The sequence below is a fragment of the Lepus europaeus genome, chromosome X, assembly GCF_033115175.1.
Source record: "Lepus europaeus isolate LE1 chromosome X, mLepTim1.pri, whole genome shotgun sequence".
Lineage (NCBI taxonomy): Eukaryota > Metazoa > Chordata > Mammalia > Lagomorpha > Leporidae > Lepus > Lepus europaeus.
In genome coordinates this window covers 104,267,939-104,285,740 of record NC_084850.1, presented here as the reverse complement: position 1 = coordinate 104,285,740, position 17,802 = coordinate 104,267,939, and the positions used below count along the sequence as shown (strand labels likewise).

General features: G+C 35.4%; 1 protein-coding gene across 8 annotated transcripts in view; it reads left to right on the top strand.

The window, feature by feature from the left end:
- KDM6A (lysine demethylase 6A) overlaps window positions 1–17,802 on the top strand; it is a 185,749-nt gene that overhangs the window by 130,072 nt on the left and 37,875 nt on the right. Inside the window, exons 9-17 of one of the 8 annotated variants that reach the window (XM_062184056.1) lie at window positions 3,759–3,852; window positions 6,180–6,306; window positions 9,182–9,280; window positions 9,397–9,616; window positions 10,181–10,315; window positions 10,765–10,920; window positions 11,501–11,596; window positions 13,419–13,520; window positions 14,559–14,954. In XM_062184056.1, the coding sequence (XP_062040040.1) occupies window positions 3,759–3,852; window positions 6,180–6,306; window positions 9,182–9,280; window positions 9,397–9,616; window positions 10,181–10,315; window positions 10,765–10,920; window positions 11,501–11,596; window positions 13,419–13,520; window positions 14,559–14,954 (1,425 nt within the window). The remainder of the gene's footprint in view (window positions 1–3,758; window positions 3,853–6,179; window positions 6,307–9,181; window positions 9,281–9,396; window positions 9,617–10,180; window positions 10,316–10,764; window positions 10,921–11,500; window positions 11,597–13,418; window positions 13,521–14,558; window positions 14,955–17,802) is intronic. The other 7 variants (XM_062184060.1, XM_062184058.1, XM_062184059.1 and 4 more) reach the window with 7 other exon arrangements.

The following is a 17,802-nucleotide window of genomic DNA, read 5'->3' as shown; positions in this document are numbered from 1 at the left end:
AGATAAATGCAGCACTGAAACACAGTTTTTCACCTATCAAATCAATGAAAATTAGAAACGGCTGTGGGGAAATAGACCCTCTTATGCACTGTGTAAATGCAACCTAGTACTGCCTTTCTAGAACAGTTGACAACAGTTTTCAAAACTTAAATTTGTATTTACCCCCCCTTTTTAAAAAAAAATATTTATTTTGAAAGAGTTACAGAGAGAGAGAGAGAGGTCTTCCATCTGATGGTTCACTCCCCAGTTGGCCGCAACGGCCGGAGCTGTGCCGATCAGGAGCCAGGAGCTTCCTCTTGGTCGCATGCGGATGCAGGGACCCAAGGACTTGGCCCATCTTCTACTGCTTTCCCACTCCATAGCAGAGAGCTGGATCGGAAGTGGAGCAGCCGGGTGTCTAACCAGCACCCATATGGGATGCCGGCGCTTCAGGCCAGGACGTTAACCCACTGCACCACAGTGCTGGCCCCTGTATTTACCTTTTGATCCAACACTCCTACTATAGGAGTCTACCTTGAAGATATGAAAAAAAAATAATAAGCATTATTTCTAATTGCAAAATATTTGAAAAACCTAAAATATATACTGGAGTATGGTTGTTCAAACCATGATGCATTTATGCAGTGTTACTATGAAGCTGTAGAAAATGAGAGTCTATGAATTGATGTTTATATACGGAATTTGTTGCTTTCTGTCTCTGACACTCTCCTTGCTGGGATTTTCTTCCTCACTTCAAGATCTGTGGTAATCTCAAAGTTTGCCTTATGATTCTTTAGGCTAGTTAAGGTTGCTGATTTCTACTTTAGTACCAGCCAGCCAGGCATCAGTTGAGACCTGCCTTGAGGTGAAAGTCCAAGAAAAGGGTAGTTACTCATCCTGTGTGTTTCCCTCCTCTTAGTGTTAACTTTTCCTCTGGTTTTAGCCAGATTTTCGTCTTTCTCCAGTGCTTTCTGATAGTTGACATTTATATTTTGTCTAGCATTTAAAGCTGACTGTGGAATGCTGCTCCAACATTAACATGTGGCAAAACTTCTATTTAACATTGTTGAGCTCATTTTCCTTTTATTACATTTGCAATTGTTTCTTAATGTTCTATTAATAAGCATGTATCCTATATTATTTTTCCACTTGCCTAGTGGCTTAGATCTAGGTTGTCCCCCACCTCAGGAGTAAATCTCATTCCAACAGGACCTGAGTGTTCTCCTTTACTCTCATCTCCACAATACTTGGAATTACTCAACTTGCGTTTTTCAGTCTGAATGATAGAAGGTAGTATATCGCTTAAACTCAAATTTTCTCTTTTAGAGATGTACACTTCTTCACATTTTTTCACCTTGTATGTTAATAGGGTTTATGTGCATCACCTATTTTTCTGTCTATACTTTTTGAGTCACATCTTACTCTTAGGATTTCTGCTCCTTCAGCCATGTTCAATAAATTGTTTCTCTTGCATTTTCTTCTTGTAGCTTTTACACTTTTACCTTTCATATTTAGGTCTTCGGAGCAATTGTTGGTTTTTGTAGAATCTAGACATGCAACTTCATATTTCTGAGTAAGGTGCAACCATTTTTTAAAAAATATCAGTTTTTTTTTTTTATTACTAATGTTAGGAGCAGTGTTTTGACGTTTGTTGAGATAATTCCATAAGGTGGTCTTCCTAAAATATAATCTGATCATATTACTTGAAATCATTTTGGAGTTTTCACTGTCTTATATCAGTCAATAATTTAAATGTTTTAGTAAGGTCTTTGTGAAATAGAATCTCTTTCTGCATTTTCTGCTTAGCTTACTAGTATTCTAATCTTTAATGTACTCATTCTTCTATGGAAAGGGTCACGCTGTCATTGTACATAGTATTCTTCACTGCACTGTAGTCCCAGCAGTTCTGGTTATAGATTAGATATTCAACAAATGTTTGTTGATTGAAAAATATAGTTGAGTAACTTGGCCCCATCCTTCATTAACCAACCCACCTTTTTAGGCCAGATTAATGTTTTGGGGACACTAGTTTGATGAATAAAAGTCTATTTAATAACTACTGATAACCTAAACAATTCTCTAAAATCCCCCTATGTTCACATAAAGTATTTATATACTTGTATATTGATAGCTCTGATTTCCTTAGCTTTTATCTCATTTGATCCTTAGAACAACTATGTAGTTAGAAAGATTGATCATTACCTCTGTTGTTTGAATCATTTTATTCATGTTGAATCGTAGTTTAAGTGACTTACCTGAGGTTCACAGAGCTAGTCTTGTACCTCACTCATATTTTTGGAAAAAGATTGTTCAAATAGTTATATACTAGTATTTATGAGTATGATTTAAAAGTAATATTCATGAAATCTTGTTAACTTTTTGTTTTGGAGGAGTTGTCTTAAGCTTTATGACTGTAGCAATAATGGGTTTCAATCATGTTAGTACTTTGGAGAAAAGAAATATGGGTAAATGGTTTCATTTATTTGTTATCCTGTGTAACCTTAACTATTACAAATATTGTTTAACCATTATTATGGAAGACTTGATGCTTTTAAAATATATAAATATTTTCTTCTTTTGTTTTTCTAAGATCATTTATTTGTGAGGCATAGTTACAGAGAGAGGGATAGACAAAGAGGTCAGTCTTCACCTGTTGGTTCACTCTCCAAATGTCTGCAATGGCCAGAGCTGAGCTGGACTGAAACCACGAGCCAGGAATTTCTTCTGGTCTCCCACATGGGTGCAGGGCCCAGGGACTAAGCCATCTTTCACACCTTTTCCAGGCCATCAGCAGGGAGCTGGATTGGAATTGGAGCAGCCTGGACTCAAACCAGTACCTGTATTTGATGCTGGCACTGCAGGCAAATGCTTAATCTCCTATGCCACATCGCTGGCCCCTATAAATATTTTCATAGGCCATTTTCTGTACCACAAACTACGTCTTGAAAACTGATACTTTAGGGCTGGTGTTGTGGCACAGCTGGTTGACGCCCTGGCCTGAAGCGCTGGCATCCCATTTGGGCGCTCGTTCAAAACCCGGCTGCTCCTCTCTGGTCCATCTCTCTGCTATGGCCTGGGATAGCAGTAGAGGACGGCTCAGGTCCTTGGGCCCCTGCACCCGCGTGGAGACCCAGAAGAAGCTCCTGACTCCTGGCTTCGGATTGGCACAGCTCCGGCTGTTGGGACCAATTGGGGAGTGAACCATCGGATAGAAGACTCTCTCTCTCTCTCTGCCTCTCCTCTCTCTGTGTAACTCTTTCAAATAAAAATAAATAAATTTTTACAAAAACACCCTGATACTTTAAACTACTTTTGTATTTAGAAATTGTTAACCGCATTTTTGGCATGTTCTCTGTTGCTTATTGACTTGCTTGGGAACGTGGTATTTCTAGGCAGACCAATTATGGATTTAGAGGTACCGTATTTCTCTAGCTTCATTAATGCTATTAAATAAAGTTCAGATCATTTATGTCCTTAAAGGTAATGAGATGGTTGAGATGTTATTAACTACAGGGATTTTGTGAATTCTCAGAAAGGTCATATTTTTGTGATCTTTCATTTCAGTGAATGTTAGTTTTACTGGTATTAGGTGTTCTGCAACATCTATTACTCGAAGCTGTCTGGCAGTGTTAAGGAAACACTTATAATGTAACCAGTACTTTCTTCTTTCAGTTACTTATTCGAAGTATGCTAACACATTAGTATTGTAGAATTCTTAAAATATGAAGTAGTTCTTTAAAGATTATATTAATTTTATTTTCTTCTCTTCTTCTACTTAGAAGAAGTATCATTCTGCAAAGGAAGCTTATGAACAACTTTTGCAGACAGAAAACCTTTCTACACAAGTAAAAGCAACTGTATTACAACAATTAGGTATGTAATATTTTACATTTATTAAAAGTGCCTCTCTTTGTGGTTTTTTTTTAATATGCCTGGGGTGGCAACAAAGGGGTCTTCAAAATGTTCACAGAAAATACATGTTATAAAACAGTTGTGCATGGATTTCAAAGAATTTTTTGTACCAAAACAAACTTAGATTTTCAGTTCATTTTCCATGAACTTTTGGAAGTACCCTTGTATGTGCCTCATGTGTTCTATTCCTTTTCCTTTCTTTGCTCAGAGTGGATAAAATTAACCTGAATTCAAAATATTTCCAGCCTCAGCCAAGCATTGTATGTCTCACAGTCTATCTCCGTATAATTCTTTAGTGCTGCTGGTCCTTTCAAATTCTTAGAATTATTCCTTAGTATTTATTGACTCATGGGCCGGAGAAGCTCAATACTTCCTTTGTGACAGATATATACTTACCACTTAGTGAACCTAAGTGATTTTATTAAAGTTACTTAGCATTTTGGGAACCTGCTTTTATAGCTTTATCTATAATAGTAACTGAAACATTTTATCTAAAAGTAATAGAACATTAACACAATAGTTTCTTTAGGCAGGTGATTGCATTCTAATGTTGAACATGGGAGAATTTAGGCATTTGGATGTCATGTGTCACCTTCATGGAGGAGATAATGAAGAATCTCCCCAACAATTAATATTGTTGTTTAATTAATTGAGTTATTGTTCTTGTCTGTATTTGATATTGGGGTTGTGGTTTGTTTTTGGTCTGGGCAAATCATTTATTGTTAATTTTTTAACCAGATTCCTATATGAATGTTTGTAAAATGTAACTGTTTTTGTGTAATTTAAAAGTCATTTAACATTAGGTTTTCCGTGTATCATGATATTAATATGATTCATTATATAAATAAACACTGCATTCATACATTTTTATGTATGAATTTTTTTAGTATTTTTAAAATTTTATCCATTAGAGTTTTACTTGAGTTAAGAATTAATGGAGGTACCAAAATATTTGTTTCTAATGAGTTGTGTAGTGTTCAAGAAATGTGAATTTGCATCTTTAAAATAAGTTAATAGAACAATAAAAAGGGTTTTTAATTTTTAAGTAAAAGGAACAATGTGATGCTTTTAGAATATATATAGCTTACTCATCAGCTAATATTTGAATATAAGCTTTTTGATCTATGTGATTTATAATTAAGTTTTCATCCATTTTACTTTCACTGAAGAATGTGTCAATTGCAAAGATGCATATATATTCTAAATTATATAAATAGAAATAATTTTGGTTTTAGCTATGCTTGATTCATAAGTCACCTGTCCTCTTTGTCAATGGTTTATCATATTTCAGGGTATATAAGTAAACTTTTCATGGTTTTGAATAAAAAAAATACTTCCCCTAATTAAGTCTAACTTATACCTGCATCAATCCTTCCTACTTGCTTGTCAACTGCTGCTGAAGCAGTTCCTTTTATAACCCGTTATTTGATGTCTTATTCTTACTAGTAAGATATGGGATGAACAACTGAATAAATGTATGATTTACTTACACATCCCTAAAATACGATAACTCAATCTCCCTTAGTTATTTTTGAGACAAAGTAAATATAATAAATATTCGAATATAAGGATCCTGATTTGTTCTGTGTGCTGTGGACCATATTCAAAGATTAAAACTAACTTTATACATTTGAATTGTCCTACAACTGACAAATCAGATTATTGTATACTTTGCAGATGCAGAATATATAATACCATGATCTAATCTTTTAATTGCATAGATATCTAATACTATTTTAGTATTTGCACCATTTGTATGTACTTTTCTTACAACTTTGTGTATTTTTTTAAACTGTCAAGTGCTTTATTTGTAGCTAATGCCGAAGAGATAGGGATGTGCATGTTTTAATCTGATCTATCAGTGATTAAATAGCCTTCTATTAATTCCTTGAAAATAAGCACTGTATTAATAGAATGTCTTGGAAATTCATAAATTGCACATTAAAAGACTTAACATTATGTTCTTTGTTTCATAACTTGGAATTTTTTCAAATATCAAAATTATAGATGAGGTCCTATAGTTTGTAATCTACTAAATGTTAAGTTAATTTTCAAAATTATCTTCATTTCTCTTGAATAAAAAGCTCTTTGTAGCTTTGACCATAGCTTACTATGAGAAGCAGATTTTCTTGTGACCAGAATAAGCAGTTCGAGTTTGGGTATTCATTCTAAGTGAAATTAATAAATTGAGCGAAAGGTGTATTTTGTATGTTTTGTGCTTGGGGGCTTTAAAATTAAGAAGAAAATTAAGTCACTTACATAAATATTTTTAAATCGTTTCACTGTAGGTTGGATGCATCACACTGTGGATCTCCTGGGAGATAAAGCCACCAAGGAAAGCTATGCTATTCAATATCTCCAAAAGTCCTTGGAAGCTGATCCTAATTCTGGCCAGTCCTGGTATTTCCTTGGAAGGTGAGAGTTAATTAGACATTTATTTATTTAACTGTTCCAGCTCAGAAATTTGAATTATAATCTAAAATACTAGTTTATAATCTGATCAGTTCATTTCTCCTTTCAGCAAAAGCAATGATTCCTGGGAGTTAAACAGTATAAGGAAGTTTCTAAATATGGTGGTTTACTCATAGCATAGTCTGGTTTAACATGACATCTCTTATTTTGGTTATTGGATTCTCATTTGCATTGAATTATTGCTAGTTTTTAAAAAGTCTTACAATTCTTTCCCCAGCCAGCTCCTTTTACTTTTGCCAAAAATATCACTTTTTTCCCCTATTTAATTATGCTTAAAACTTAAGTTTAAAGCCCTCACTCTTTGAATATCTAAGCTTTCACAGAATCTTCATTAGTTTTTTGGTTTCTTGTTTCTTCTATTTCTTATCTTGCAGTGCCTATTCAAAACCAATGAGTAGAGCCATCCTCTATTTTACTGTCCATAAGTAATTTTCCTTTCTGTCTGTTTAGCACATTCTTTGCAGATTCATATTCCGAGAAATTGTTCTCATCAATGCCATTAACATTATTAGGAAAACAAACTTCAGTCTATACTTGAGCTAGATTTGAAATTTTCTGCTGTTTTGTATTTTTACTTTCTTAAAACATTTTTAAAAGACTAATTAATGAATTTGATAGGCAGAGTGACAAAGAGGTATAGTGAAATCTTTGATCTGCTGGTTCATTCCCCAAAATGGCCTCAGTAGTCAGGGTTGTGTCAAGCTGAAGACAGGAATCCAGAACTCCATCCAAGTCTTACATGTAGGTGGCAGGGGCCCAAGTTCTTGGGCCATCTTCCACTGCTTTCCCAAGTGCATTAGCAGGAAATTGAATCGGAAGCAGAGTTGCTAGGGAATGTACCAGCACTCCAGTATTAAGCTGTCATTCAACCTGCTGTGTCTCAGCACCCGCCCTTTTACTTTTTTAAAAACTCATACTTACTCATACTGTGCAGATTTATTTGAAATACTTTCCTCTTCTCCTCTGCCTTAATCAGCAGTGGTTTCCAGCTTTTAAGTGACATGAATCATTAAAATTTCAGAATATTTATAGAGAATAATTACAGAGACCAAAATACGGTGTTTTAGCAAAGTAAAGACATTAAAATATTTTTGCTTTTTACTTTTAGCCTGTGATATTCCAGAATTAGTGAATTATTATATATGTATTAATTTGTTTTTTCCAGTAAGTTATATTTATGTACATATTTTTGTTTTTCTCCATTTTATTTGATTGAAAAAATTACCATATACTGTTTGGGTATTGAGACTCACTGATCTAAATAATTATGCATGTTAAAAATATTTAAATCTCTCATTCTTACCTTTCCTCTTTTGACCGTTCTCCTTTCCATCTTAAATTCTCAGACCAGTTATTGTCTGTGCTAGCCATCTGATGTGGCATGGTGACATTTATAATGTGTCTGCAATTCTCAACTAAATTGTGAAAGCTCCTTGAAGAAAGGGACTGTTTTTCCTTTAGTGCCAAACACAAAGGAGATAATTTCTCAACAATTTAAGCTCTTATCTGTATACCCATCAGTTACATCCATATTAACAGAATGGCAAGTCTTCAAAACTTTAATCTTGTTTTGCTATCTTTACTGGTCATGAATACGGGCTTTACCTTAGCAGCCTGTGTTATGCTATTTTTGATACTTAGTTTAACTGTCTTATGTTTTCACTTTGGTGAATTAAAGAATTATTGTTCTCAGTGTTAATATTTGGGAAAGTAGAATTGAAATCAAATCTAGTAAGTCTTACCAACATATATATATATATATATATATATTTTTTTTTTTTTTTTTGACAGGCAGAGTGGACAGTGAGAGAGAGAGAGAGACAGAGAGAAAGGTCTTCCTTTGCCGTTGGTTCACCCTCTAATGGCCGCCGCGGTAGCGCACTGCGGCCAGCGCACCGCGCTGTTCCGATGGCAGGAGCCAGGTGCTTCTCCTGGTCTCCCATGGGGTGCAGAGCCCAAACACTTGGGCCATCCTCCACTGCACTCCCTGGCCACAGCAGAGAGCTGGCCTGGAAGAGGGGCAACCGGGACAGGATCGGTGCCCCGACCGGGACTAGAACCCGGTGTGCCGGCACCGCAAGGCGGAGGATTAGCCTGTTGAGCCACGGCGCCGGCCTTACCAACATATATTTTTGTTCCTAACTCTGTATTCTGATATAGGAATTCAGAGATCAAACTATACTAGTTGAATGGGCTATGCATGTTGTGTTCAACTCTCAATATTATAATATTCAAGTGATATGGCCTCTAATTATTCTTTCAAATATTTATTTGTTTATCTAAAAGGCAGGGTTACAGAGAGCAGAGGCAGAGACAGAGAGACAGAGATGTCTTCCGTCTGCTGGTTCACTCCCCAGATGGCCTCAGTGGCTGGAGTTGTGCCGATCCGAAGCCAGGAGCAGGAGCTTCTTCTGGGTCTCCCAAGTGGGTGCAGGGGCCCAAGGACTTGGGCCATCTTCTACTGCTTTCCCACGCCATAGCAGAGAGCTGGATCAGAAGTGGAGCAGCCAAGTCTCAAACCTGCGCCCATGTGGGATTCAGGCACTGCAGTCGGCACCCAGCCCTGCCTCTAATTATTTTAATAGAGTTTATAATACAACTTTCTTTAGCATCCACAAGGCAGACAATAATCTAGATGACTGAAGTGTTAGTTACAATATACATTATAATTGATATGTATACACACCTAAATATATTAGCTTATTAGGTTTTTTAAACTTTGCTTTTTTAAATAGCCCATCCTTTCAGCAAGTAAATTTAATTAGTTTTAATATTAATGGAATTTTCTTGACTTTTTTTTTTTTCCCTCCCCTCTCAGGTGCTACTCAAGTATTGGGAAAGTTCAGGATGCCTTTATATCTTACAGGCAGTCTATTGATAAATCAGAAGCAAGTGCAGATACATGGTGTTCAATAGGGTAAGAAAATAATTTGTTACCAAAAGCTGATTGCTTTACATATAATGCACTTTATAGTTTACAATATGCTGTGAAACTAAGCAGTTGTTCTTCATTGATTTGATTTTTCTTCCCAGTGTGCTATATCAACAGCAAAATCAGCCTATGGATGCTTTACAGGCCTATATTTGTGCTGTACAATTGGACCATGGCCATGCTGCAGCCTGGATGGACCTAGGCACTCTCTATGAATCCTGCAACCAGCCTCAGGATGCCATTAAATGCTACTTAAATGCAACTAGGAGCAAAAGTTGTAGTAATACCTCTGCACTTGCAGCACGAATTAAGTATTTACAGGTAAAATTCTTAAATAGCAAATTTTTTTAAGGCCACATATATACTCAGGACACTCAGGCAGCAGGAGGGTGGATGGAAAGTTTGTCTAGTTGTGTTTTAATGTCTTAAAATCTGTTTCCATATTTTGTAAACATACCATAGCTTGTAATATTATTTTACTTTTCATTTTAACTAAGATATGCAGTATTTTAAAAGATGCTCTTTTGCACATTTACGCTGTTGATGCATATTAATTTACATAATTTTTTTCTATGTACTGTCTACATTTTTAAGTTGTCATAGCATTTTAGAGAAAAGAACACGAACACTGTCTTTCACTCTTGCTTGGAGTTTCATGAGAAGACAGCTATGAGAACTCTGAAAACAGAGCTCAGCTTTGTTTTGATTCTCACAAAGGTTTATATTCTGGTTACCCTCTTTATACTTAGTATCTTTCTAAATCCCCCAATTTAGAATCTATTTTCTTTTAAAAACAATTAGCTATAGCATTTAGGAAGATTTAGTGGACTTGCTCTTACTCAAGTAGGCTTGTGTTAAATTTGCTTTTTACATAATTTTTCCTAGGCTCAGTTGTGTAACCTTCCACAAGGTAGTCTACAGAATAAAACTAAATTACTTCCTAGTATTGAGGAGGCATGGAGCCTACCAATCCCCGCAGAGCTTACCTCCAGGCAGGGTGCCATGAACACAGCACAGCAGGTGAGAAGTTGGGTTATGTTCTGCAGGTGCCCAGCTTTAAGGGTTCTTTTCAATCTGTAGTGGTCGAGCTTATTTTACTGAGAACAGGAGGCTTTTATTAATGAAAAGCCCTTTGACTTAATTGCAAAGGGAATCTAGAACAAAATAAAATTCCCTCTGATACGGGAAGAAATTTTGGGTTACCAACTTAGAACCTTTGTGTATTTTCATGACTTTAAGGAGATTTCTTAAAATAATGTTGCAGTGGTTTGTTTAATTTTTAAAGCAGTTTTTCAAAGGAAGGTACACATTCCTCCATTGATGATTCGTTTGATTTTGATTTTCAATAATTGCAACCAGCGATGTCCACAAAGCTTTGAAAAGTATTCCGCTTGTAAAGTTTTATAATTTGAAGGAATGAATTAAGAATATATAGAACCCTATTTTTGTCTTCCTTCTGTGATTCTTAGGCATGTAAACCTCATCATCCAAATACTGAACCTGTATTAGGCCTCAGTCAAACACCAATTTCACAGCAATCCTTGCCACTACACATGATTCCTTCTAGCCAAGTAGATGACCTGTCCAGTCCTGCCAAGAGGAAAAGAACATCTAGTCCAACAAAGGTATATGTTTTAGAGAAATAGAAAATCCCAGTCAAAAAAGAATCTCCAACTGCCCTGAAATTGTGCAGTTTTTGAAATCTCTTGTCCTTTATTTTAAATCTGTGGACATCTAAGAGTGAAAGGTTTGAAATTTTCCACCCCAAACTTTTAGCATCATATTAAATATAGAAAGTAGGGATAAATTCATCAAGTCATTTTATTCATCTCCCTGCCGTTAAGATCTCAGCACACTTTTCATCATCACTTTTTACTGACATTGAAATAAATTTAATGTTGGATCTAGTGGACAGTATTGTATTTAGGCTAGCTCTTTGGGCGATAGTTTAGGGGTGGGCCTTTTTGGGTGGCTTGTTACTGAAACAGTATTTTTTAAAATTTATGACTTCCAAGTTTAATATGCATGTAAAGTTATTTTTAAAAATAATGTTATAATGTCTTTTCTATGTAAATGTTCTAATTCATGGTCATTTGGCCTCCAGTCATTATTAAATATATAGATTTAATCAATTATTCTTTAATTTTCTTTCTTTTTTTTCTTTCTTCTTTTTCTTTTTTCTTTTTCAAAAAAATTTTTCCTTAGAATACTTCTGATAATTGGAGTGGTGGCCATGCAGTGTCACATCCTCCAGTACAGCAACAAGCTCATTCATGGTGTTTGACACCACAGAAATTACAGGTATGTAAGATACCCTTTGGACAGATTTTTTTTTTCTGTTAAAAAGCATAAAATAGTAAGGTTTAAATTCTGAAAGTATTCTTAAAGCTTAACAACATAAGCTCGATTAATATGTACGTAAGTAAATGACTCCACATTTACTGGGATAATGGAGGTAATTAATTTTTTTTTTTTTTTGCTTGTTTTGGTTTCTTTTTATAAAAAACAAGCAATACATTCACATGGTTTGAACTGCGTAAAGTGTGAATATAGGGTATATTGCTGGGGTGGGAATCGTCTGGCCCATGGACCATGTAAAGCCTGCAATATTATTTGGTCTGACCCTGCTAAGGTATCCATAGGCAGGACTTCAAATTCAATAACTTTATAGCAGGCTAATTTCAAAGTTCATAATTTTATGTGGAACACAAGTGTTATCAATATCCAATGACTTTTTGCAGAAAAAAGGTTCCCTACCCTGGTTAGGCTGAAGTCCCCCTCCACTTCCTGCCCCTGCTCATTCAGTTAGCTTGTAACAGACAGCTAGTGTTACTAGTTTATCTTTATAGTGATATGTTGTGTATATACAAGAAATATGCACCCTCCTTTCTCTCATATATTATTATTGTCCTCCTTTTATATATGAATGAGAAAATACTGTGTACTGTGGTTTCATTTGTCTCCAGTGAACCATGCTTCAGAAATATTAAGTGAAAAATTCAGAAATAATTCTTAACTTTTAATTGTGCTCCTTTCTAAGTAGCGTGACATCCTATTCCACTTTGGCTAGGCTGTATGATCATCCCTCTGTCCTGTGTATGTACACTGTCTATATTTATTTCCTACCTGCCTGCTGTCAGTGGCTTAGTAGCCATCTCAATTACCAGATGGACTATTGTGGTGTCATAGTACTCATGGTACAGTATCCCTTATCGTACTTAATAAAGACCCCAATTTCAAGTGTAGTGATGCTGGCAATTCATAAATTCCAAAGAGAAATTGTAAAGTGACTCCTTTAAGTGAAAAGTTGAAAGTTCTATGTAAGAGAAGGAAACAAAAAATCATATGCTGAGGTTGCTAATATCCATGGTAAGGATGTATCTTCTATCCATGAAATTATGAAAATAGAAAAACGAATATATGCTAATCTTGCTGGTGACACCTCAAACTACAGAAAACTTATGTTTATAGTGCATGATAGTGTTTGGGTAAGATGGAAAAGGCATTAAATTTGTATATGGAAAATACTAACAGAAAATGTGTTCCAAGTGATATCAGAAGTGCTGTCACAGAAAATACAGGGTTCAGTACTATCTGTAGTATGAGGAGCCCACAGTGAAACTTAGAAGGTATCCACCATTGATAAGAAAGGACTACTGCATGCTGTTGGCATTGTATTTTACAAACCTACTATATCTGTATATTAAAAACTTGTTCTTTCATGGTTATATCATCTTAGATATCATGTCTTTATTTAAGCAGATCACATTCAGGTTGTCTTCAAACTTTTCCAATTCCAAATAGTGCAGTTTTGAGCATACATGTCATAATATTATTTTTTTTTTTTAGCTTGAGGAGCTTTCTGTGTGAATACTAAAAAATACTGTATTTATGAGTAAAATTTCATGCCCATCTCTCTGAAAAGATCACATTATAGTAAACTTTATTCAAGCTTTTTAAAGGACTTCATCTTGAGGTTGATGATTGTTGGTCAGAAATCAGTATCTTTAACCAGGTAGCTATTCTGAGTTTTATCTAGTCATTTCAGTGGAAGGTTGCTTAGAATAGTGAGCCTGTTTCTTAGATATGTCTTTGACTATATTCTCCTTTTTTCTTCTTCTAGCACTTGGAACAGCTCCGTGCAAATAGAAATAATTTAAATCCAGCACAGAAACTGATGCTGGAACAGCTGGAAAGTCAGTTTGTCTTAATGCAACAACACCAAGTGTGTATAGCATTTTTTTTTCCCTAAAATTTGTTAGCATTTTGAGTATTTTTATTCAATATCACATTATTTTAGAGCATATTCATGCCTACTACTCCCTTATACTTTTTATGGAATATAATAATCGGTTTCTTAAAATGGTGGTAATGGACAGAGGTTTTGGTTTTTTTTTTTTTTTTTTTTTTGGACAGGCAGAGTGGACAGTGAGAGAGAGAGAGAGAGAGAGAGAGAGACAGGGAGAAAGGTCTTCCTTTACCGTTGGTTCACCCTCCAATGGTTGCTGCGGCTGGTGCACCACACTAATCCGAAGCCAGGAGCCAGGTGCTTCTCCTGGTCTCCCATGCCGGTGGCAGGGCCCAAGGACTTGGGCCATCCTCCACTGCCTTCCCGGGCCACAGCAGAGAGCTGGACTGGAAGAGGGGCAACTGGAACAGAATACGGCACCCCGACCGGGACTAGAACCTGGTGTGCCGGCGCCACAGGCGGAGGATTAGCCTAGTGAGCCCCGGTGCCGGCCGGTAATGAACAGAGGTTTTTCCAAAAGAAGCAACCGTAAATTTAACTGTGAACACACACTTTGCATTTTACTATTTACATACTACTTAACATACATTCTGAGGGTTTATTTGCATTGTTTATTACTTATCAAGCTATCCTAAACTAAAATTAGGGCTTTTAGGGCTTTTTAAAAAGTTTGGAGGATCTGACAGAAATGTAGAAGAGAGAAATTTTGAGGTTCCCTATTTTGTGATTGGGGAAAAGATCTACAAATTCCAGAGTTGTTTCCAGTAATGTTCAAATGCTTGCCTTTTTTCATTAATAATGGGCTATTTCTTTTAAATGAAGCATAGTTCTGCTTTCCCTAGGAAGCTTATCTAAAACTGAACAATTTCTTGTTTTTAAAATGTGTATCTTTTTACCTAGAGAGATTAAATGTTAGAACCAAACCAGAGATTTCCTAATTATTCACCTTCATATTCTGATTTTTTTCTCCTCTGGAACATATGAAACAATATTTACTTTTTGCTTTTTTGACAGATGAGACAAACAGGAGTTGCACAGGTACGATCTACTGGAATTCCTAATGGGCCAACAGCTGACTCATCACTGCCTACAAACTCAGTCTCTGGCCAGCAGCCACAGCTTGCCCTGACCAGAGTGCCTAGCGTCTCTCAGCCTGGAGTGCGCCCTGCCTGCCCAGGGCAGCCTTTGGCCAATGGACCCTTTTCTGCAGGCCCTGTTCCCTGTAGCACATCAAGAACGCTGGCAAGTACAGACACTATTTTGATAGGCAATAATCACATAACAGGAAGTGGAAGTAATGGAAACGTGCCTTACCTGCAGCGAAACGCACTCACTCTACCTCATAACCGCACAAACCTGACCAGCAGCGCAGAGGAGCCGTGGAAAAACCAACTATCTAACTCCACTCAGGTAATAGAAGGACTAACTGCATCATTGGCTTCTCACATAATGGTCCACCTTTATTTGGTTAGATACATTTCAAGAGGAGAATTGAAGTTTGAGGAAATGTTTTTACAAAAGTGTTATAAATGTTACTACTACACTGTAAATGTTATAAAAATGTTACTCCTATACTGTAATTTAGTACATATTTATATATTTTCTTTTTCTTTGTAAAATTTCCAGATGCAGATAATCTGGCATCTTTACAAAGGAATACTCATAGACCATGTAACCTCCCAACTCCCCACCTCAAAACTCCTCAACTCCCGCACCCCCACAAAACCACTGTTAATTTACAGTTGCATAACTAGCACGTTTTGCTTATTCCATTTTTGCAACAGTAGATAATGTTCAGCATCTGGATATGTTTGGAAGGTAGAACATACAGGATTGGTTAATTAGAGTGGAGTGTGAGAATGGGGAAGTCTCAGCTAGTTTGACCAACAAAATTAGGTTGGATGAGACTGGATAGGATCAACAAGGTTCAGAGTAAAGGAAGAACTCAAGATTGAGCTTTGGGGCATTTTGATGTTAAAGGCCAAGAAATTGAAGAATTAGCAAATAAGAATAGAAGAGGATTGACGTGTGTGGTACTAAGATCTAGTAAAATGTGAGTGATTCCCTGTAAGGCCAATAGAAGTCTTTCAAGGAGGAGAATGTGATTGAATAGTGGTCTTAGGTTGGCTAAAGTGATCATTTGAGGTATTTGATGACATTGCTGGGTTTGGGAAACTACAAAGCATATGGAAAACCTGACCCATGGCCTGTGTTTCTTTTATAGCCGGTGAGCTAAGGATAAGTTTTATATTTTTAAAGGGTTGCAACAAAGAAAACCCTGTAACAACACTGTATGACTTACAGGGCCTAAAATATTTGCCATCTGACTCTACAAGAAAATTGATCATCCAGTTCATTGTAGAGGGGTTATAACCCTAATTATATTTGGTTTCAAGATGAAATGGGAGGAGAACATCTGGAAGTAGCAAGTATAGACAGTTCTAGCATAGAGACTTAGAGTAGTGTCTTCTGTACATTCAAGGTATAACTAAAGGGAAAGTAGGATCATGAATTCTGGTGGTTTTTTTTTTGTTGTTGTTTTTTGTTTTTTAAATTTAAAAGCAAATGGAAATGTTCAGTAGAGAGGGAGAAATTTACAAAGGAGGAAGAGGATAGTATTTTGGAAATGCAGTGTCTTTTAAACTTCAAAGGATTATTAAAAGAATAACATGACGGTTTTATTAAAATGCCTGTAGTTTTCAGTTAATAAATGAGAACCTTTGTTACCATTATAAAATATAGTTCTGTTGCTTTCCTCATCATGTCTAATCCCTGACTCACTTTAGTTGCTGAAATTTTTAGTAACTACTTTAGAAATTTGCTACCCTTTAAAAATATAATTGTAATTTGGGGGAAAAATGTACACACCTTAGTTTGCAGACCTAGTGACCTCTATAAAGTAACTGTGAATTTTAAGTGGCAGGGAGCCCAGCCTTTGCATCACAGATCTCTCAAGGCCACTGTCCATAGGACCTTTGTAATTTAGGTAATGAAGCTAATAAAGTTATCAGAAATGCTGTTGAACACATTCTAGGTCAAAAGTTTCTCCAATGATATTGCTGCATATTACTTAGAGTAGAAAAGCCTCTCTTTCTTTTTTTTAATATTGTTGATTCTAATTAATGAGGCTTTATAGATGCATTTCTTATCCAAAGCTAAATACTTTCCTGGAGTTGAAAACCAAATCATTGATAGACTGGTGTTGGTGTATCTACCTTTTAGCTTTTGAGGATGGATGGAAATAATAGATGTGTTATTAGTTTATATTATAGTTTTGAATAAATGTATTCAGAATGATGTTTCTGGTAATAGAGTTATCACTTAAGGTATGAAAGTAAAAGTTATATGAATTATAGGTGACTGTTCAGCAAATATTCTAAACTATCTTCATTTATAGTTGCAGACAGAGAAGATAGAATAAAATAGTTACTTTGTCATATCTGCATATTATAATCAGTGTGTTTTAAGTGATTAGACTGACATATTTGATAAATAGAATTTTGAGTCACTGACCCAGACTTTTTTGGAGATAACTCATATTTGGATAATATGCATTATTTTGAGTTTGAGATGTTATAACAACTTTTAAAAATTTGATTTTTAATTTTTTATTTTTTACATGCTCATTAATGTGTAGCAACTTTGAATATATCTAATTTTTTAGGAAGATAGACTTTTAACTTAAATTTTTTGCTGGTACTTTAAAAACTAAATATTTGTGATATTTGATATGAATATGCATTATGTAATATTCAAATAAGGATAAACATCTCTCTCCTCAGATGTTTATCATTTCTTTATGGTGAGAAGTATCAAAATCTTTTTTTTTGAATAGAGAAATATACCATATGTTGATTAGTAGATAAGACTCTCAAGTAGAAACATCAATAGTTTAAGATTTTTCAGCTTTAGAAACTGGTTTTAGGGGTATGCTAGCTAATTTAATGTATATGATTAAATACAGTTCTTATTATATAATAGTATCTTATTATCCTAAAATTTTATGCCATTATATAGCTTATTACTGGCAAATTAAATTTCACCTTTTATAAAGGCTTCTGACCTTGCTGCTAAAAATAATTCTCAAAATGCAGAAGTCCTAAAATTTTTCCTGGGAATGTAATCCATTATGAGGAATGAATATAAATATTGTTACTGTGTAATTATGGTAATCTTGTAATTCCTGTGCAAGTTACTAGTTTTGATCTGAAATCATAATTTGGAAACTTTTATTTCATGATTCCAGTGTTAATCAGTG